The sequence below is a fragment of the Vulpes lagopus genome, chromosome 3, assembly GCF_018345385.1.
Source record: "Vulpes lagopus strain Blue_001 chromosome 3, ASM1834538v1, whole genome shotgun sequence".
NCBI lineage: Eukaryota > Metazoa > Chordata > Mammalia > Carnivora > Canidae > Vulpes > Vulpes lagopus.
This window is the reverse complement of record NC_054826.1, coordinates 65372304-65395981: the sequence shown is the minus strand read 5'-3', so window position 1 is coordinate 65395981 and position 23678 is coordinate 65372304. Positions and strand designations below refer to the sequence as shown.

At 38.1% G+C, this 23678-nt stretch overlaps 1 protein-coding gene and 1 non-coding gene across 7 annotated transcripts in view; both read right to left on the bottom strand.

The window, feature by feature from the left end:
• The window catches only part of MICU1 (mitochondrial calcium uptake 1), a 248469-nt gene that overhangs the window by 18430 nt on the left and 206361 nt on the right, over positions 1-23678 (bottom strand). For all 6 annotated transcript variants that reach the window (XM_041748273.1, XM_041748278.1, XM_041748275.1 and 3 more), the window contains 2 exons: positions 22736-22873; positions 9453-9561 (listed from right to left, as the gene is read on the bottom strand). In XM_041748273.1, coding sequence (XP_041604207.1) covers positions 9453-9561; positions 22736-22873 — 247 coding nt within the window. The remainder of the gene's footprint in view (positions 1-9452; positions 9562-22735; positions 22874-23678) is intronic.
• On the bottom strand, positions 4431-4532 carry LOC121488508. Its single transcript, XR_005987127.1, has one exon. It is a non-coding gene; the product is annotated as a U6 spliceosomal RNA (small nuclear RNA).

Here is a 23678-nt window from a genome sequence, read left to right as displayed (position 1 = left end):
AGCAGCTGACATTTATTAAATAGTTGCTGCATAATAGGCACAAGGTTAATACCCTATGAGGCAGGTATCATGATCCTGATTTTAAAAATACAGAAACTAAACTTAGAAATTGCCTAAAAGCAACTCAGCCAGTGAATGATGGAGTCCAACTTAAAACCTAGAGAACAGGACTTCAGAACCTATGTTCTAAACCATTACACTTTTTTCCCTCTCTTCCAAGTTTTGTCTTAGCAGTAAAACCCCATGACTCTGCAGGGAGAATTCAAGTAGAACTCAAACCAGTGGAAGAATCACTAGTAGGACTGTCAGGATTAGGATGGTTTGAAAGCAAGGGGGAAAGTGCAAGGAGAGTATGCAGAGGATAGGCACGTCTGGCAGAGTGAGGGAACTTGGCAAGGATAGCTGAATACATGCTAGTCTTTCCACGCACACACTAGTGTGTGAACAGTTAACATTACTGATATCACCCTTTTAAGCATGCAGGAAGGCGAAATAATGTCAAGTCTAAAAGACAGGAGTTATAGAGGAACACAATGAATCAATGGCATGAGTTTGTTCTCTGGGTCTACTGGGATAGGTGAGGGTTTATTGGCTTGAAATCTGATGTCTTATTCAATCCATCAAAATGTTTATTTACTTATTCGCTTATTGGTCAAATATTCATAAAGTGTCTACTATGTCCCAAGTATTATTCTAGGCATAAAAAATATGTCCATGAACAAGACATATAAGCATGCTAGTAAGCAGAGTCAGATAATAAACACGAGAAAATATCAGGTAGTGACAAATGCTGTGACACATAGGGTGATGGAGTTACTTTAGAATGGGACAGTGTGAGAAGTGATTTATAGGAGATCTGGATTACAGGGGCCCAAATACACAGAGATCATGGGAAAGGGCACTTGAGGTGAAGGAATAGCTAAAACAGAGGCCTTCAGGTGGGAATGAATTTGGTATATTTAGAATATAAACAAAGAAAATGTGGAGTGGAGTGAACTGGAAAGAAAGTGATACTGATGAACTCAGAGTATATAGGCCATGACATATGCAACCCCGTGAGCCTGGGTAGAGAGACTAGGGCTTTAAGTAGGGGAGATGCAGAAATGGAGTCAGATGCAGGATATGTTTTGGAAGTAGAGACAGATTTATTGAAGAAATGAATATAGGAGTGAGAATCCAGGCTAATGCCAACTTTTTTTTGAGCTCCTGGATAGGTAAATAAATCAGTAATGAGGGCCTACAGTATACAAAATATCCTACTTAGTGGTCTTTGCTCGATTAGCCATGTTTGTGGAAATTAAAGCCCTTGTCCATAATTTGTGGATAGAAACTGATGACAATAGTGAAAGCAGAGGATTTTAGGTTAATGGTCTTTTTTTAAAAGATTTTATTTATTTATTCATGAGAGATACAGAGAGAGAGAGAGAGGCAGAGACACAGGCAGAGGGAGGGCAGTCTCCCTGCAGGACTCTGGGGTCACGCCCTGAGCCAAAGGCAGACACTCAACTGCTAAGCCACCCAGGCCTCCCAGTTAATGTGTCTTTTAAAAAAAAATTGTAAGAACCATAGACATTATAGTTTTTTATAATTTATATTGAGTAGATAGGGAAGGCCTCTCTGAGGAAGTGACATTTGAATTGAGACTTGAAAGATAAATTACACTATTTACCCAGGTAAATAGTATAATTAGGTTTCTAAGACAATTTAAGCTTTTAAACAGACAATACAAGTATTCTCAAAGTAATTTAAATTCACTCTCCTCATCACCTCCCATTTTGCTCTTACTTTGTGGACTACTTAATGGGTGATATTTGGTTCTTAATTGCTATGGTGTGTTGAATGGTGGCCCCCTAAAAGATATGTCCACATCTTAACCCCCAGAACTTGTGAATGTGACTATGTTTGGAAGAAGGGTCTTTGTAGATGTAATTAAATTAAAGATCTTGAGATGAGATCTGGCCTAAGGATTACCCAGGCAGGCCATCCAATGACAAGAGTCCTTTCAAGAGATACACAGAAGGCATGTGGGGAGAAGGAGGGGAAGGCCCTGTAAAGATAGAAGCAGTGACTGGAGTTCTGCAGCCATGAGCCAAGGAGTGAGTAGAGTCACGAGAAGCTGGAAGAGGCAAGGAAGGATCCTCCCCTAGAGGCTTCAGAGGGAGCATTGCCTTGCCAACATCTTGAGTTCAGATTTGTGGCCTTCAGAACTGTGAGAGAATAAATTTCTGTTTTTTTTTTTTTTTTTAAATCATCATGTTTGAGGTAATCTGTTATGGCAGTCCTAGGAAATGAATACACTTGGCTTCTCCCTGCTACTTAGTATGAATCTAGGCCAGCTTCCCCTAGATATCCATCGTTTTATACCCAGGGAATCCAAAGTTACACAGATAAAACAAACCAAGAAGTCAAAACAATGCTAAATATCTTATAACTCAAAGCCAAACATATATTTGGATGTCAGATATGACTGTATAATTTGTAACACTGCCTCTATTAGCAAGGATAATGAGGCATGGATTATATGGAGAATGCACATCCTAGGAAATGGCCTGAAGTCATTTGAAAGAAACATTTTTTTTTTTTAACCACTAGGTTGCACTTTCCTTTGCCACCACTACCCTGAATCATTCTATTTTATACACCCTATAATTTTAACACAAATGGTGATTCATCCTAGATCATTGTTCTTTAAAGGAATTTTACTGTCTTTAGTTGAGCTTTTCAAAACAGGTATGCAGGGGATCCCTGGGTGGCGCAGCGGTTTGGCGCCTGCCTTTGGCCCAGGGCGCGATCCTGGAGACCCGGGATCGAATCCCACGTCGGGCTCCCGGTGCATGGAGCCTGCTTCTCTCTCTGCCTGTGACTCTGCCTCTCTCTCTCTCTGTGACTATCATAAATAAATAAAAAAATAAAAAAAAAACAGGTATGCAAATATAAAGAGGAACTTATTAATTTTATTTTTATAATAAGTGATGACTTTAAATCTTGTATCTTTGGATTTTCAGATGCTGTCAAATCCGTTTTGTGAAACAGAGCTATTCTGGAGAAATAACCCTGTGTTGTTACCCATACAAACATAACCTCTATGATACCATTAGTTTGTTTTTTTTTCAAGAGATTCTACAAGGTTAAAGGAGGTATGATTTTAAATAAACAAGCAAACAAGCAACTGTTCTTTAAAAAAGCTATGTGGATTAAGAAAATGAAATAAAAGGCATCCAGTTTGGAAAGGAAGAAGTAAAATAATGTCTATCTGCAGATGGCATCATCTTATATTAGAAAATCTTAAGGAATCCACCTAAAAGTGTTGAACAAGCAAGATTGTGTTGATAAAGTCTCAGGCAGTGCTTTGGTGAGATTTATAACTTACATATTGCAGTACCCAACAGTGAAATAGAGACACTGTCAGATCAACCAAAATCTAAGAGAATTCATTGCTAGCAGATCTGTACCAAAGAAAGGACAAAAGAAGTTCTTCCGACTGATGAGAAATGATACTAGATAAAAATTTAGATACTCAGGAATAAATGAAAAGCACTGAAAATGGTAAATACAAGCAAATGGCAAATGTGGGTACGTATAAAAGATCTTTTCTCTTAATTTTTAAAAAAAGATTTTATCTATTTATTTATGAGAGACACAGACTGAGAGGTAGAGACATAGGCAGAAGGAGAAGCAGGCTCCCCATGGAGAGGGTGATGTGGGACTTGATCCCAGGACCACCACCTGATCTAAAGGCAGATGCTGAACCACTGAGCCATTCAAGTGCCCCTCTCTTAATTTCTTAAAACTGTTTTTTTATTTTTTTATTTTTTTTTTATTTTTTTTTAATTTCTTAAAACTGTTGAAAGCAACAATCCTAATATTGTATTGTAGGGATTATATATGTACAGAAGAAAGATAAATGACAACTATAGCATAAAACATACAGTGATGGTAAATGGAACTATATGACTGCAAGTTTTTTACATTTTACTCAAGCGGCACAATACTAACTTTTAGTGAATTGTGAAAGGTTATAATTTCTAGAGAAAGCATTAAGATATAAAAATGCAAAGAGATATAGCTAAAAGGCCACTAGATCCAACTATATGCCTAGAAGAGATGCACTTACCTAAGACACAGATAGGAGGAACATAAAAGAATAGAAGAAGGCATACTGTGCAAATAAGAACCATAAAATAAGCTGGAGTAATCATACCAATATCAGATAAAGTAGATTTCAAGAAAAGGTGTTTTACTAAAGATAAACGGGGAACATTTCACAATGATAAAAGGGTCAATTCATCAGGAAAGCATAATAATCCTAATCAATAAGTGTGTATGTACTTAATACCAGAGCTCAAAATTCATGAAGCAAAGACTGTCATCACTTAAAGGGCAAACAGACAAATCCATACACCATATGTGAAGATTTTCTTTTTCTTTTCTTTTCTTTTCTATGCTTCAAGAATTTGCATGTCATCCCATGTAGGGACCATGCTAATCTTCTCTGTATCCGTCCAATTTTAGTATACGTGCTGCTGAAGCAAGCATGACATGTGGAGATTTTAACATCTTTCTCTCTGTGCTTGCTTCGGCAGCACATTATAATAACATCCTTCTCTCACTACCTAATAGAGAAACTTGACAAAAAAGTCAGTAAGGACATAAAAGATCTGAACACTATCAACCACTTTGACCTGACATCTTTACAACACTACATTCAAAAATGCAGAATATACATTTTTTTCAAATGTATTAAAACATTTTTCAAAGAACTGATCATATGCTAGGCCATTAAACAAGTTTCAATCAATTTTAAAGAACTGAAATTTTATAGTGTATTCTCTACTATAGAACTAAATCAAAAAAAAAAAAAAAGAACTAAATCAAATTAAAAAACAAAAATATATCTAGAAAAAATATTTGGAAATTAAAAAAAACTTTTATTTTTTTAAGATTTCATTTATTTATTCATGAGAGATGCTCTCTCTCATTAATAAAAAATAAAAATAAAAAAATCTTAAAAAAATAAAATAATATATGAGTTATCTAAGGGACTCAGAAAATCAGAAAATATTTCAAACGGTTTAATCAAAATGTAACATATCAAAATTTGTGGTACATAGATAAAACTATGTTTAAAAAGAAATTTATAGCTTCAAAACCTATCTTAGAAAAGGTAGGTAAAGTTCCATCATAAAAAGCTAGAAAAAGGGATCCCTGGGTGGCGCAGTGGTTTGGCACCTGCCTTTGGCCCAGGGCGCGATCCTGGAGACCCGGGATCGAATCCCACGTCGGGCTCCCGGTGCATGGAGCCTGCTTCTCCCTCTGCCTATGTCTCTGCCTCTCTCTCTCTCACTGTGCGCCTATCATAAATAAATAAAAATTTAAAAAAAAAATAAAAAAAAAAGCTAGAAAAAGAAAACTAATATATACTGCAAATAAGTAGAAGAAAGGAAATAACAATAGAAAAATAGAAAAAAAAATACAAGAAACAAAGTCAGGGGATCCCTGGGTGGCTCGATGGTTTGGTGCCTGCCTTTGGCCCAGGGCGCGATCCTGGAGTCCCAGGGTCAAGTCCTGCGTCGGGCTCCCAGCATGAAGCCTGCTTCTTCCTCCTCCTGTGTCTCTGCCTCTTTCTCTGTCTGTCTATCATAAATAAATAAATAAATCTTTAAAAAAAAAAAAAACAAAGTAAAAAATTGGTTCTTTGAAAAGTTTAACAAAATTGTCAAACCCCTCGGTAAACTAAGAAAAATGAAAAAAGCTGTAATTCACCAATGTTAGGGGAAAAAGAGGTGATTTCAGATTCTATAGATGTTGAAAAGATAATAATAGAATATTATGAGTGATTTTTCATTAATCCAATAATTTAGATGAAATGGGAAAATTCCTTAAAATCCCACAACTTATCAAAATTCATACAAGATAAAATACAAACTCAGAATACCTATGTATTAAAGGAATTAGGGATTCCTGGGTGGCTCAGTGGTTTAGTGCCTGCCTTCGGCCAAGGGCATAACCCCGGAGTCCTGGGATCAAGGCCCACATCAGTCTCCCTGCATGAGGCCTGCTTCTTCCTCTGCCTGTGTCTCTGCCTCTTTCTCTCTATCTGTGTCTTTTGTGAATAAAAAAATAAAATCTTTTTAAAAAAATTAAATTACCAAAACTTTCCTACAAAGAAACTGAAGGCCCAGTTTTATTGCTTACATAGAGAAACCTTATGGATCTATGAAACAACTAGAAAAGTGAATTTCTCAAGATTGCAGAATATAAGAACAACATACAAAAATCAATTGTATTTTAGTAATAGCAGCAAATAATTGGAAAATGAAACAAAAATTCCATTTATAGTAGCATCAAAACCATAACATGCTTAGGCATAAATTTCTAAAAGTATGCGTAAGAATAAATTTCTAAAAGTATGCGTAAGACCTGTTTACTTAATACTACATAGACACTGCTGAGAGAAATCTAAAGTCTCTCTAATCTAAAGTCTCTCTAAATTAATCCATATATTCAATATTGTTATAATCACAATCCCACCTCTTTTTTTTTTTTTTTTAAGATTTTATTTATTTATTAGAGAGAGAGCACGAAGGGAGGGGGGGACAGAGGGAGAGGGAGAAGTAGGCTCTTGGTTGAGCAGGGAGTCTGATGCCCAGGGCTCCATTCCAGGATTCTGGGATCGTGACCTGAGCAGAAGGCAGATACTTAGCCAACTGAGCCACCCAGGTGCCCCAATCCCACATCTTTTTTACACAGAAAGTGACAAGCTGATTCTAAAACACAAAGGACCTAAAATATCTTTTTTTTTTTTTTTTAATTTATGATAGTCACAGAGAGAGAAAGAGAGAGAGGCAGAGACATAGGCAGAGGGAGAAGCAGGCTCCATGCACCCGGAGCCCGATGTGGGATTCGATCCCGGGTCTCCAGGATCACACCCTGGGCCAAAGGAAGGCGCCAAACCACTGTGCCACCCAGGGATCCCCAGGACCTAAAATATCTAAAGTAATCTTGAAAAAGAAGAATCCACTTGGGAGATTTATAATACCTGACACTTTAAGACTTTCTATAAAGCTACAGTACTTATCAGACTGAGTATGGATATAGACTCATAGCTAGACATATAGATAAATGTAACAGAATAGAGACCTTATAAACAGACCTACACTTAAAACGTAATTTAATTTCTGATAAAATGCCAAAGCAAACCAATGAAGGGCATTTTCAACAAAGAGTGCTGGTACAACGGGATATCCATGTGGAATACTCTACCTCACACCATATATAGAAATTAATTTGAGACTGATCACATAAGAAATGGAAGAGCTAATACCCTAAAGCCTATAGGAGAAAATACAGGAGAGTATCTTCACAGTTTGGTGGAAGATAAAGGTTTTATTAGGACCAGAAAGTAATAATAATAAAAAAAAATCCAATAAATTAAACTTTATCAAAATTAAAATTTTTTTAAAAACTTTTTTTTAAAAGATTTTATTTATTCATAGAGACACACACAGAGAGAGAGAGAGAGAGAGAGAGACAGAGAGACAGAGAGACAGAGACACAGGCAGAGGGAGAAGCAGGCTCCATGCAGGGAGCCGGATGTGGGACTCGATCCCCAGTCTCCAGGATCACACCCTGGGCTGCAGGCGGCGCTAAACCGCTGCACCACCGGGGCTGCCCAAAATGAAAACTTTTGCAAATGAAAAAGACATCATTAAGGAAGTGAATAAATAGGTAAGTCACAGTCTAGGAAAATATTCACAATATATGTATCTGATAAAGGACTAGTATCCTAGACTGTTTCAAGAACTCAAGTGAATAATAAGACAAGCAACCTAGTAAAAATGGGCAAAATATTTGAACAGACATGTCACCACAGAAGATATCTGAATGACAAGAACACAAGAAAACTGCTCAGTAGCAGAAGTCATCAAGGAAATACAAATGAAAAACATAATGAGATGTCTTTATATACACCCCAGAATACTGCCAATGGTGGACAAGAATGTAGAACAACACGAACTGTTGTCACTGCTGGTGGGAATACAAAAAGATACACTGTGAAAAAGGGCTTGACAGTTTTTTATAAAATAAATACCTTCCCCTGGACCGAGCAATTCACTCCTAGGAATTTATCCAAGAGAAATGGAAATACATGTCCTCAAAAGGACGAACACAAAAATATTCATAGCAGCTTTATTCAAGGTAGCCAGTAACTGGAAACAGATAAGGCAACCAATGAAAGAATAGATATACAGATTGTGGCGTGTTCATACAAGAAATTACTACTCAAAAAAGGAACAAACTACTCTACACGTGACAACATGGATGGACCTCAAAAACACACTGAGAAACACTTTAAAAGATTATACATTGGATAATTCCATTTATATGAAGTTCTAGAACAAACAAAATTGATCTATGGTGGAAAAACACACAGATTAAGGTTGTCTTGGTGCATCAGGGCAGGAGTAGACTATGAAGGGGTACAGAATGGAACTTTATTTAAAATAGTTGCCTAGGTTTTTTTTTTTAAGATTTAATTAATTAATTAATTAATTAATTTATTTATTTATGAGAGACAGAGAGGCAGAGACATAGGCAGAGAGAGGAGCAGGTTCCCTGCAAGGAGCCTGATGTGGGACTTGATCCCAGGGCCCCAGGATCATGCCCTGAGCCAAAGGCAGACGTTGCCACTGAGCCACCCAGGTGTCCCAAAAGGGAACTTTAAACAGATATTGAACTTCAATTAGCATTCATGCTGAAGTATTCAGACATGACTTATGTCTATAATTTCCTTTGAATGCATCAAAAAATAAGAGAGATTGATAGAGGGATGAATATTTACACAGATATATTATCTGGGAAATACAGAAAAATGTTAATTGAAGTGGATATGTGTATGTTCTCTGAATAATTATTTCAATTGTTCTCAATGTGTGAAAATTTTCATGATATAATATTGGGGGGAAAATCATGTTTTCACTTCCCCTGCTTCCTCACATTGCCTGTACTAACTGGAACTGAATTTGTAGGAAGTAAACCAATAGGGGGTGCTAATCTGAGTCATGATTTTATCTAAAAAAACAAAGCAAAAAACCATGTTAACACAAAAAATAAATCAAACCATTGCTTCCCACCAAAGAATGGATTGAAATGGATACTGACTTTAGCTTCACATCAAATATGTCATGACTCTGGCTCCAATGAGAGAAGTTCCAAAGTTTCTGAAGATAGGCGTCTGCCTTGACCACAGCTTTTAGCACAAGAAAATACATTTGCTGAGCTTGGCCTCTCAGGGTGAAATGCAAGGCTCATGCAATGGCAACAAAACGAAAACAGGTCAAGAACAATGTCAATTAAAAACTCACATATTAACTGTTAAGGAGGGGTAGTCACCTAATAGGTTACAGATTCAGTGTTTATACCTTCAAGAACAAATTTCTGGGTTTCATTACCTTTATCAAGAGATGCCCCCGCCATATGGTAAAAGCTTAATGCAGTGTCCACATCATTAATATTCTTTAGGAAAGTAAAGAAGTTCTCCACTTCCTGAAATGTCAGACCCTGAAAGAAGAGAGACAGCAAGATAAGGCTGCAATCGGTAACAAAAAGCAGCACAAAATGCAGAGAACTAGGTAATTATTCAGGTCTATACATCAGAAATTTATGCTATGTTTAGAATAGAAACTGAATAAATTTGTCAAGGAATGACAAATTTGTATATGTATACAAATATGTATATTTGTATATGACAACTCTAGAATTTTGCCCTGTTGGTTAATTGCTTTCCCCTCCCATGTAAAACCTGACATGAAGCTGTTTACTGTGATGGCTGGATAGCTTTAATAAAAGTATTTCTGACCGTGCCCTCCAATTAGTCACAGTATCTATTATGACATTTCCTAAATAAGCTTTTAGCCCCTTGATCTGTTACATGTTATACATCTTAACAAGTTGGACTAGAGTCAGGACTTCCATTTTAATAATCTACCCTTAGGACAGCTAAGCTTTCTGAGGCTTAAACTAATTAAAAAAATCACCAAAGTCAGTAATATATAGGGGAATGGTTTGAGAATTTAGCAAAACCCAAGCACTTGGGAAGCTGTTCATTGTGTCAATCTAAAAGCTACTAACAAAGCAATTTGCCACTTAACTTTAATTGGATGAAATTCCCTAAATGAAGTTCTTTTCAAAAGCTGCTCCTAAGATTTGCTGATCTGATTTGACTTTCTCTGATGGCTCAAGAGAGAGTAGTTGTATAACTAGGGCCTGGGAGTCTCCTTACAGGGTGAAGGATTTGTCCTATTTGACTATTTCCACTTCTCACACATCATGCTGTGATGGAATTAAATAAAATTTCTAAGAAGTGTATTACACTGGGGGAGACATTGAGGTGAATGCCTTTTAATGAAGCATCAGGTTAACACTGCCCATGTCGATTGGCTTCCACTTGGTGCTGCTTCTCTTCTAATTTCCATTTCCCCAAACTAGAGAGCTCAGGCATCCACATGGGGAACTTAGAAATAAGGAAACTTCAATATAGACAATGTATTCAATGTTCTTTCCTGGTACTCTTCAAAGTGGGTCAATCGTATCTTTCTCATTTAATCAATCAAACTAAGAGCTAAAATACTGTATGTATGATTATGTCACATGATTTTTTAATCATTTTCCTTAGAATAATAGAAGTTAAAAAACTTTTTATTGTGGACTATGATGACCATATAGAAATCTGCATAAAACATAAGTGTTCAACAAACTGTTGTAAAATGAACACACCCACCGAACCTCCACTCAGGTCAAGGAACAGACTATTATCACCATCCGGAAAGCCTTCCTCTCTCCCCTCAGTAGGTTCCATCTGCCATAACCCCCTTTTCCCAAGGCTAATCACTATTCTGACTTCTAGGGAGTTCACTTCCTTCCTTGTCTTTTAAAAAAATAGTGTTACTATCTCTTTATGCATCCTCAAACAGAAACAGTTTAATTATGCTTGTTTTGAACTTCATAAATGGAATCATGCAGTATGCATTCTATTACATATGGCTTCTCTCTTTAAACTCTATGTTTTTCAAAAAAAAAATAAACTCTATGTTTTGTATTCTGTAGTTAACTCATTTTTATTGCTGTTAGTATTCTATTGTGTGAATATACCATGATTTTTTAATCCATTCTACTTGGGTTATTTCCAGTTTTTGGCAATTATGCACAGTGGTACATCTGTATTTAAGTATGCATTCAAAAATTTATGGAGTACCTACTATGTATAAAGTTCCATAATTTTTGGCAGTGAACTGGAAGGCTTATGTTAAATAATTTTTCTCTAACTTGAGGCCATTCTCTTGGCCTTGACTTACAGCATCCAGAAATAGGCCTTATTCCTTATATAAATGCTTTAGTATGCTATTTATATTTTTAAAAAGATTTTATATTTATTTATGACAGAGAGAGAGAGAGAGAGGCAGAGACACAGGCAGAGGGAGAAGCAGGCTCCATGCAGGGAGCCCAACATGGGAGCCCATGCCCTGGGCCAAAGGTGCAAAACTGCTGAGCCACCCGGGCTGCCCCTTTACTATGCTATCTAATATAAACACTAGGCTAGAATCAACCTTATAGAGGTGAATTCTACTGGACCAGAAGTACAAATTCTACAATATCACATGCTTGTGCATGGATATCCTAATACCATCTTCTCTTCCCTTCCATCAGAAGACATGAGTGGTGGAAACAATCCAAGTGCCCACTGATGGATAAATGTATAAACAAAGTGGAATATGATTCATTCTTTAAAAGGAAGGAAATTCTGACATAAGCTACAATATGGATGAACCTTGAAGACATGCCAAGTGAAACAAGCCAGTTACAAAAGGTCAAATACTATATGATTCCACTTATATGAGGTACTTAGATTATTTAGATTTATAGAGACAGAAAGTAGAATGGTGGTTGCCAGGGGCTGGGAGGAAGGAGGAAAGAGGACTTTTTTTTTTTTTTTTTTTTTTTTTTAGTAAGCTCTATGCCCAACATGGGGCTTGAACTCATGACCCCAAGATCCAGAGTTGCATGTCCTACCGACTGAGCCAGCCAGGTGCCCGAAGAATTGTTGTTTAATGTGTACAGAGTTTCAGTTTGGGAAGATGGATGGTGGTGATGATTGCCAAAATATGAATGTATTTAATACCACTGAATTATACACTTAAAAATGGTTAATGTAAAATTCTTTTTTTTTTAAGATTTTATTTATTTATTCATGAGAGACAGGGAGAGAGAGAGGCAGAAACACAGGCAGAGGGAGAAATGGGCTCCCTCGATGCGAGACTCAATCCCTGGACCCAGGATCACGACTGCTGAGCCACCCAGGCATCTCTTAATGTAAAATTCTTAAAACAAAGGGCATGGTACAGGAAATGCTACCCATTCTGACAGACAAGCTCTAATGTTTGTTAGTAAAATTCATCGTGAAATGTCAAATACAATAGAATAGGTCAGAGTACTCATGCTGAGATTTAAGGACAGACAGACAATCTGAACAAATGGCTATTCATTTGATGATTTAGAAAAACAGTGGGATACAAATCACATTAATGCCATTATTAAATTGAAATATGTAACATTTTACCTTTTATTGTATGGCTATAATAAAAATATTTATTGAGCACTTACTAACAACTCAGCACTATGCTAGGAACAGTGAGGGAAATAAAATTGCTCTGGATATGGGCCTTGATTTTATAGAGCTTACAATTTAGATAAGTCTCCTTAAAGAAAAGTTGATGCCAGTCACAAAAGTCTTATTTCTTTGTAACTACCTTAGTAAAAAATTGCCAGAGTTTTCTGGCAACAAAGTTATAATAAGATTCTAATATGAGGTTTGTGGATGAAAAGTGAAAGGATGTGCTTTCTGCAAATCGAGGTGTTCAAACTGGAAGGCATTAGCTGTACATAGTCCACCAGCAGGTGACTTGACCTGCAGAATCATAGTCAAAAGGAAATCATCTTCCCTTAGGCATGGCATCAAAAGGGATTTCTTGACACACTATGGGGAAGCCAAAGGAGGAGTTATTTTATTCTGTGACCAATTGTTCAACAAACTTGGAAAGATGAACTTACTTAAATCTGGGCTGTAGATGACTAAAAAAAGAAGATAACATTAATATACTTTGTGGACAGTAGAAACACTTCTTTGTTTATTAAAAATGAATTTAACATTAGGAATTTTTTTTTTTCATTAGGAATTTTTTAAACAAACAAATAGAATTGTCTTTCAAAGCTAAAAGCAACTGATATAATGTTTTAGAAGAAAACATAAAAAGTCTTCATAACCCTGTGTTAAGACAAAGAGTTCTTAGATATGACCCTGAAAGCATAATCCATAAAAGAAAAAAGTTGATAAATTATACTTCATCAAAATTAAAAACTTCTGTGTTTCAAAATACTGAGAGAAAGGAGCATCTGGGTGGCTCAGGAGTTAAACAGCCAACTCCTGATTTTGAGTCAGGTCATGATCTTGGGGTCCTGGGATGGAGCCCCACAGTTAGGCCCTTTGCTCAGCAGGGAGCCTGCTTCAGGATTCTCTCTTTCCCTCTGCCCCTCCTACTTGTCCCCCCCCCGCCCCCCCAAATACCGGGAGAACAAACAAATCACAGACTGGGAGAAAATATTTAAAAATCATGTATGTGATAAAGGATTTGTGTCCGGAACTATGTAAAGAATTCTTATAACTCAAAAATGAAAAAATAATAATACAACTTTAAAAAGTGTCTGAATAGGCATCTTACCAAAAAAGTTAATATGAGTGGCTAATGATGTAGGAAAAGACATCAGAGTTCAAAGCCACAGCCAAGAAAGAATTCTTGAGAAGTCTTTGGTGCAAAAAGGTGACTTTATTAAAGCACGAGGACAGGACCCGTGGGCAGAAAGAGCTGGGGTCATGAGGAGTGGCCCATTATATACTTTCAAGTTGGGAGGGGGTTAGGAATAATGTAAGTCTCTAAGGAATTTAGAAGTAAGTTTTCCAGGACCTTGAAGGGGCTAGCTATTGTTGGGAAAAGGTAATTTATTACCGTCTAGCAAACCCTTAGTCATGAGACCCTTTAGATGTCTATCAGTGGGTCGTATGCTTGGTGGATGATTGCCAACACATATCTTGGGAGGGTAGATTAGAGATAAAGGAAATTCCTAAGGAATTTTTTTATATGTTAAGGTAGACTTACAGGATCCTGGGGATCAGGCTAAGATTGCTTTTTGTGCTTAGCAAAGTATCAACGTTGAGGCAGTTGAGTCCCTAGAGGAATGTCACTCTGCCTGTTTCACGGACTGGTCAATGGGCTGTAGGCAGTAAGGAATTTTAATAATTTCTCTTTTGCTTTGCTTCCCACATCAGCTAGTACGTTCATGAAACAATGTTCAAGATCATCAGTCATTCAAATCACAATGAGAAACTACTACATACCTATTAGAATGACTGTAATAAAAAAGACAAGTTTTGATAAGGATGTGGATAAATTGGAACTCTCATACATTGCTGTGAAAATGAAACATTATACACCCACTTTGGAAAATAGTTTGGTGCTTTCGTTAAAAAAAAAAAAAAGGTTAAACTCAATTTTTCTTTTTTTTTTTTTTTTTTTTTAAACTCAATTTTTCTATACAGCCCAGCCATTCTACTCTTAGGCATTTTCTTAAAAAGAAAGAAAAGATAGGTACACAGAAAGACCTATACGTAAATGTTCATGGCAGTATTATTTACAATGGCTGAACACTGGAAACAATTCAAATGTTCAACTGGTAAATGGATAAACAAAATGTAGTATATCTGTATAATGAAATTTTATTTACTATATTCACCAATAAGAAACAGTAAGCTATGAATACAAGCAATAACATGGATAATCTCAAAATAAGTAAAAGAAGCAAGACACACACACACACACACACACACACACACACACACACACAAAAGAAGCAAGACACAAAAGATTATATTATTTTATGAATGCATTTATATGAATGACAAATCTGTAGAGACAGAAAAGAGATGTCTGGTTGTGTGGTGTGAGGGCGGAGATGGGGGCTGAGTGCAAGCTAGCACAAGGGACCTTTGCGGGATGATGAAAATATTCTACAACTGGATTGCAGTGATGACTGTGTAACTGTAAATTTACTAAAAATCATTGTTCACTTAAAATGGGTGAATTTTATGGTCTGAATTACACCTCAATAAAGCTGTTAACAAAATAAAAAGCAATGTGAGTAGAAAGAAGGGTAAGGAAAATTTGGCTTCCTCTGGAGTCATCCATTAACACCAGATATCAAGTGCTGACAGGCCATGGTGAGGGGACTACAGGGAATAATGACAGGGTAACACACTGTAACACATGATTCCCTGGTCTCGTCTCTTCATTGGTCATAGAAAATCTGCTAGGAATCAATCTGATTGATTGCCTGAATTCCCTCTTTGCCCCACTGAAAAGATAAAATAGTCTCCTTTCTTCTCCTTCTATGCTACCCCGCCGTGCACCAATCTTATCACTTATCATCCGCTCCATCTTCTGCTTAGGTTTTAAAAACATTTAATTAGAGTTTTTATTTTTATTTTTTATTTTTTTTAATTAGAGTTTTAAAAAACATGTAATTATTTTAATGTATGAATATTATGAAGTGATATATGAATAGTACAAAGCAAGTTCTTCCTCTATCTCTTTCAGTCTCCCTCCATGTGGTCACTGTCACCAATTTCTTGGGTACCCTTTCAGAGGTGTAGAGCAAGAGCTGATCTTGCTCTAATAAAGCATCTTCCCATTGCAAACCCCAGACTTCAACTGTTGCCTGGCAGTGGGGGGAAATTACACCATTTCTTTTACTTTTATTTCTACAAGTACCTAGTCACCCTAGAACATCACTTTCTTCATATATTCATTCCTCCTTCTCACAAAATATTAGTGATTTTTCACTGACAATGGGATAAACCCAACTTCTTGCCTAGTATTCAAGGTCCTCCACAAAAACGTTTCCATAGATTACCTTTCTAGACATCTCCCTATAGGCTAGAGTCTAGCAACACTGGTTTTCTTGTTTCCCACCAAACCCTTGTGCTTATTCAAATCCTGGAGAATAAGGAGTGGCAATGAGTAGGCTCGTTAGTAGGAAGATTATGGACTATGAAATGAGACAGTCCTGGCTTTGAATCGTGGTGCCACTGCTTAAGACACCATGATCTCAAGCAAATAACCAAGGCTCAGAAAAGCATTTTTCATCTGAAAAATAAGGATTCTATCCACCAAGCAGGATGTGATAATTAGGGAGAAGATAGGTAAAATGCCTAGTACTTGGCAAGTATGTAGTTTGAGTCCTTAGTAAACTGGCAGGCCTATTACTACAGAAGCAATGGCAATGACTTCTTTCAATTAAGCTTGAAATACATTCTCTTTGGTTTGTGTAGGACCTTGAGGGATGGAAAACAGGGGCAAGTATACTTATCATATACCTTTGAAGTATATGAAACTAATAGCAGGGGAGAACCAGAAATATAATGGGGGAGGGGAATCCATAAATTCTTTTATTTTTTTAAAAAAGATTTTATTTATTCATGAGAGACAGAGAGAGAGGCACAGGCATAGGCAGAGGGAAAAGCAGGCTCTATGCAGGCAGCCTGATGTGGGACTCGATCCCGGGACTCCAGGCTCACGCCCTGTGCCGAAGGCAGGTGCTAAACCGCTGAGCCATCCAGGCATCCCCATAAATTCTTTTAAAAGTAATTCACAGCTTAGCACTTCTTTGGGGTAACTACAATTTTTTTTTCTTAAAGATTTTATTTATTCATTTATGAGAGACAGAGAGAGAAAGAGAGGTAGAGACACAGGCAGAGGGAGAAGCAGGGTCCTCACAAAGAGCCGGATGCGGGACTTGATCCCAGATTCTGAGATCATGCCCTGAGCTGAAGGCAGACGTTCAACTGCTGAGCCACCCAGGCATCCTGGAAGTACAAGTTTCAAGGCTAATCAGTACAATAAAGCTAATCAATAAAGTAAAAGTTCTAGTCTTTTTAGTTTAGTGGCCACACCTCAGATGTTCTACTACATAGTAGTGACTCTGATGGGCACCTGATAATTGGAATCAAGAGTTTTTCAAGTGCTATGCAGCAATGTTTCTAGAATCTGATATTCCATGATGACTACAATGTGGCTCACCTCTCAAATATCTGTGAAAATTAGTGAAGAAGAGAGCCCACATGAATATTATCCACAGATAAGAGGCAAAGTTAATTATCTAATAGTTTTATTACAACTGTTGGGTATGTACCAATCAGGCTCAATAGCTGGTAGCAGTATTAAAAAGCATGATTCACACAGAAGGTTGTTGAGGATAGGGCTCTAAGAGGAAACACGAAGCAAAAGCAAAAAGCTTTGTAACTTTTGCTTGTCAAAATCCTACTCTGCTCTTTTTTGAGGGGTACAAAAAAGGTGATTTTTATTTATTTATTTTTTTTAAATTTTTTTAATTTTTTTTTTTTTTTTTTATGATAGTCACAGAGAGAGAGAGAGAGAGAGAGAGAGAGGCAGAGACACAGGCAGAGGGAGAAGCAGGCTCCATGCACCAGGAGCCCGATGTGGGATTCGATCCCGGGTCTCCAGGATCGCGCCCTGGGCCAAAGACAGGCGCCAAACCGCTGCGCCACCCAGGGATCCCGGTGATTTTTATTAAAGCCTGGGGACAGGACCCCTGGGCAGAAAGAGCTGCTGCCCTGGGGTTGTGAGGAATGACTGATGGTACACTGCAGAGTTGGGGGAGGTAAGGAAAAAGGGAGGTGTCCAAAAGGACTTTCACACATGCTAACGAAGACTCTCCCAATACTGGAGGCCTTGCTATTGTCAAGCTAAGATCGCTTTTCCCTCTATCCGCCTTTACCTTTTGTAACTGCCCTATACATTCCCAAACTAACCAGTACTGACCCTTAGGTAGGGACATCTCTACGTCCCTCTCCAGCAGGAAGAAATTATAGAAGATGAGACCTTCTGCCTCCAACAACCTTAAAGATTTAGGAGTCAAAATTGTTCAGGGGGAAATGACGGGAGAGGCAAGCTGAGGACAAAGCACAAGCTGACACCCTGCAGAATCTTACTCAGCTTTTAAGGCCAGGTTCAAACTCTATCTTTGCCAAGAAATCTTAGTCTCTTCAGTTGATTCTAATCTTTCTCACTGGTGCTCCCAAGAGTCCTCAGAGCTTTATTAGGGTGCTTAATACATTCACTGATGCATTTGACAAACATTTGCCTATGGACACTCACTGTACTGTGGACATGCAAAAATGAGTAAGACCCTGCTCTCAAGAGGTTCAAAGTCGAGTGAGTTGCCTTGTACTATAATTATTTATTATCTGTCTCCCTGCACTAGGAATGTTAAGTTCTATGAGGCAGACTTGGTTTTTCTCATTACTGTATTCCCAGTATTTATAAGAATGCTTAGCACACAGCGGATGCTCAGTAATTACTGAATATGAAATCATACAGTTCTTTGTGTGTATATATCTGTATTTTTTTTTCTTACTGAATATCACAGACTATGTATTTCTTGGGACAGGTGATGGTTTTTGTTTATCTTTTATCTTTCTCACAGCATCTGGCTTAGTGTCATACACATAGCAATGTCTGACATTGAAGTGACTATAATTTTCAATTCAGACTTCAGTAGATTTGCTAAATTATTAAAGTTTGCAGCTTCTGTGCTCTTAAGCATAGAGAACCATCCCTGTGAATTACATTTATAAAGTCTCAGAAAACTCTTTTAATGAGGAGAAGAAGACAATCTGGAGGAAAGAAAACAGGCAAATTTTAGAGCTCAGTCAGATTTGGCCTAGAAGAATTATTCACAGGAAAAAGGATATTGAGTGGAATAGGGAAAATCTGGTAGATGATAGAGACTAATTTTTAAAATAAAGCCCAAACAAACCTTGTTCCCCATTAAAAAAAAAAAAAAAAGGAAGAAAGGAAACTGTCTACTTTCTTTGTTAAATAAGAAACACAGCAGTTACTTATAGCATGAATAGAGCAATTTTTCCAGATTCCCCAATCCTTCCAACTATTACTCTGGGACGAAACATCTAGAGACACTGATGGAGTGCAGCCTGTCCAGAGCAGTGGGTCACAAGCTGAAGTGCACAGGAGAATCACCTCAGCAGCCTTTTAAGAAATATTGATGCCTGGACTCACCTACTAAGCTCCTGATGTAGTTGAAGATGGCCCAGAAATCACATTTCTGAAAAATTCCCCAAATGATACTGGGCAACCGGGCTTGAGATGCACTGCTCTGGAGGAAGGGGATGGTTAAGGAGGGCTTCGGTATCGAAAGGACAAGTTCTGGGATGTCCGAGTGGCTCAGCAGTTGAGCGTCTGCCTTCAGCTCAGGGCCTGATACCAGGGTTTGGGATCAAGTCCTACATTGGGCTCCCTGCAGTGAGCCTGCTTCTGTGTCTCTCATGAGTAAATAAATAATATCTTTTTTTTTTTTTAAAAAAAAAAGACAAGACAAGATCTGGAATAAAAAGCCTTGGCTATCAGTCCAGACTCTGGGTGGGTCATTCATTTCTCTTTCTATCTCTATAATCTTAAAGGGGGAAAAAAAAAAAAGATCTAACAGGGCTGCTGGAAAGACAGAAAGAGAAAAATGTGAAAGGCTGTGAAACATTGCACAGTCATTAAGCAATACGCAAATATTTACTTAATACTACCACTAGGACTGCCAGTCTTCTAGGTCTGTACAGAAGCCCACACAGAAAATGATTAGTATGAGCCAAATGAAAAGTTAAATTTTCATGTTCACAAATGCAAATGGAATAAAAGAAAGAATTAGGGAGCAGATGGTGATTCCCCTTTAATGAGACATGGTCCTAGAGAGATGGACTGATAACCTTAGGAGCAAAGGCCCTTCATTAACTTTCATTTTAGTTAATTGCTATGTTCACAAACTTAATCAACATGAGAGGACAATCAATGTCAATCTCCTTGCTAAAGCAGCCTGGAAATTCTGGGCCTGAAGTAATTTAGCACCCCAGATTTTTAACCTTTGACAAAAATCTATCTTTTTATACTTCAGAGCCCTTCTGCGAGGTCTCCAGGTCCTACATCAACTCCTCCCAAAGCCACTCTAATCCTTCAAGGGAGATGTCGCCAACACCCAATTTATTGCTTTGAAATATAAATTCATAGTAAAACATGAATTAGCCTATTACGATAGATAATTATTTTAAGGTCAAATAAATGTCTGGACCAAACTTAGCTAAAAATTAGTCTGGTAGAAAGAAGTGTTTCCTAATGCAAACAACACTGTGCTTCCAGCATAGGGGCTAAAAATCTACCTAAACATTTGTCACTAATTTTCTGAAATTACAATTTCCAACAGATATAAGCTGGGTACTAAGCAGTGTGAAAGTTATCTCTGGGAGAGAAGACTGCTCTCTGTCGCTTTCTGTGAATGATGAGTTTTCTCCCATCACTGAGGGAACGCCTGCTGTGGGGACAGAAATATTTTTAGAGCCAGGTCAGTTTCTTTGGTAGTGGCCCAGTGGGAATAGTCCAGTGGATTGGGGCTGAGAATGAAAAGATCTGACACTGTGGAATGTGTGTGTATGTGTGTGATCGTTAAGAGGTATGCCTCTTCGCTGATTTCTGCTTCAGTATGTCCATCCCACACCCTGCCAAAACCCCAGATGCTGACTCAGTTCAAACCATCTGCCCCTTCCTGCACCAGGTACAGCTGGTGTGCAAAGGTATCAGAGAGCAGTGTTGACTAGTGCTGCTACAAACTCATGGTCTCCAATCACAATGCTGTGCACAAAATGCTCAGTCATCTCTTCCTGAATTCTCTAATAATCTTAGTCTTTTGGCTTCTATGCTTGCTCCTTTCCAAACTATTTTTCATAAAGCAGGCAGAGCCATTTATTTAAACATACGTATAACCATGTCATTTCATTGCTCACAGCCCTTTAATAACTTCCCATTGTGCTGTGAATATAACCCAAACTCATCTCATGCATGCGTTGGCCCCCATCTCACCCTCAGACCTCCTCTCAGGCCATTCTCCTTCTTGCTAGTATGCTCCAACCACAACAGCCCCCTTTCAGTTCATCACATGTGCTAGACCTTTGTGTTTTCTGTTGGTTATGGACTCAATGTATCACCCCAACCCCCAAACTTATACATTAAAGCCCTAACCCCCAGTGGGGCCATATTAGAAGGGGGACCTCTAAGCAAATAAACAAGGTTAAATGAGGTCATAGGGGTGAGGCTCTGAACTGACAGGATTAGTGTCCTTGTAAGAAGACAGAAACATCAGAGAGCTAGTGTGCATGTATGCTTTTGGGCTCTTGCTCTCCCTCTTTCTCTCTGTCTCCTACCCTGTAAACAACTAAGGAAAGGCCATATGAGGATATAGTAAGAAGACAGCTGTCCAAAGGCCAAAAAGAGAGCCCTTCTTGGAAATTTAATTTGCTTGTGCCTTGGTTGTGGATGTCTAACATCCAGAACTGTGGGAAAAAAAATTTCTTTTGTTAAAGCCACCCAGTCTGTGGTGTTTTGTTGTAGCAGCCCAAGCAGACTAATATACTGCCTCAGAGTTTTGAACGTATTCTATTTCCTTCTTTCTGGAGCCCCTCTTCCCTCTTCCTCATTTTCTTCTTTTTTTCCTCTTTCTCTACTTCCTTACTTCCCATTCTAATATGTCCTCCACTCTAATAAAACAGCTCCCAAAGGTCATCAATTATTACCATTTTACCAAAAAGCTAATAGCTGTTTATCATCTTACTTTACTGGACCCTCTCTGTCCCTTTTTACCATTATTTCGTTGGCTTCAATTGTACTAGTTTTTATAACCGTTTCCTTCCTGTGCTGTTTAAATGTTAATATTCCACTTGATTTTGTCTTTGGCCAAAGAAGTACAGTTCTTTTCTGTATAATACTCTTCTTAGGCAATCTCATAGGTTCCTATGGCTTTAACTTGAATAGTGTGTTGATGATTCCCAAACCTATCTGAGTCATCTGAAGTAGATCTGAATATCCAAGTACCTGCTAATCATCTCTAACTGGATACTCCACAGGTATCTTAAATCGAGATATCTATAGTTAAACTCTTTATCTTCCTCAGTAGATCAGTCTCTTTTTAATTTCTCTCCAGATAGACTTTCTGGAATTTTTTTTTAAATTTTTAAAGATTTTATTTATTTATTCATGACACACACACACACACACACACACACACACACACACACACAGAGGCAGAGACACAGGCAGAGGGAGAAGCAGACTCCATGCAGGGAGCCCGATGTGGTACTGGATCCTGGGACTCCAGGATTACGCCCTGGGCCCAAGGCAGGTGCTACACCACTGAGCCACCCAGGCGTCCCAGGAATTTTTTTTTTTTTTTTTTTAAATAAGTTCTAGGCCCAATGTGGGGCTTCAACTCACAACCCTGAATCCAAGAGTTGCATTCTCAACTGACAGAGCCAGACAGACACCCCGTTTAATTTCTCAATCTTAGTTCCTGGTGCCACCTTTTGTCTGAAAAAGAAACTCAAGGCTTTTTCTGGACTCTCCCTTCTTCCTCGTCCACTGCTCATTTTTTTTTCAAGTATCAGGGATGATTAGCTATCATCTTTGCTTCATGACATTCTCATTATGTTAGTACCTTTACAATACAGCCATATCTTCCCGTGGTTCCTTTGCTTCTTATAAATGAAGATACCCACCTTTCCCTCTTTGAAGTGTTTCTTGAGCTGCTTCTGCATGGCAGTCAACTTCTTAGACTGCACTCCACTGTAGGCCAGCAGCATGCCACCGAACTGCCGCTCAGTAATTTTCCCATCCACAGGGTCATGGCGTTCGAACTGGGGGGGAAACAGAGTGTTCTTGAGGTCAAATGCAAAGTATTTTGACATGAAATGAGGAATGATCAACTGTATTGGATGACAGAAAATAGTTTATGGCCACCAAGGCTGTATTTTTGAACTATAATTCTCACCAAGATTTGAAAAAATCAATCAGGAACAGAAGATCTGGGGTGTTATGCCAGCTTTGTCACTATTTATGACTTCAAGAAAGTCACCTGGCTACTCTGGGCCTCAATATCCTCCTGCATAAAACAGAGCTGCTGTAACGCTTCATACCTTACAGCGCAGGAGCATCCTTGTGGGGATAAAAACAATGTTAAAACTCCATTCCAATTCATGAGTAATATTATTGGTAATAAGTGCTCTCTGAATCATCTATGTACCTGCTACTCAGAGGTAATTCAAAAGCTAATTATCACACTCTGCCAGTACTTATTATAATCAACAAAGGAATGACAAAGGAGGGCGATTCTCCCCTAGGACTCAAACTAGGGAAAACCATCTACCTGTCACAGACTTAGAGGACTGGCAGCTAGTTAAGGAGCAGATGGGACCAGATTGAAGGAATGTAGCAAACATTGACACTCAAATCCCCCTGCCCTCTGGGAAATAAGTGCACTCTCCCAGGAAATGGTAGAGGACACTGCCAAAAACTTGCTGAGTTCTCGAACAGGAAGACCAGGAAGACCAGGAAGACGGAAGACGAGCACTGAATGCTAGAGGGAGGGCTATGCAGAAGTTCCTCATTATGGTAAGGAGGTGCTCTCAGACAGTGGGGAATATGCCAAAAACTAGAAGTTAA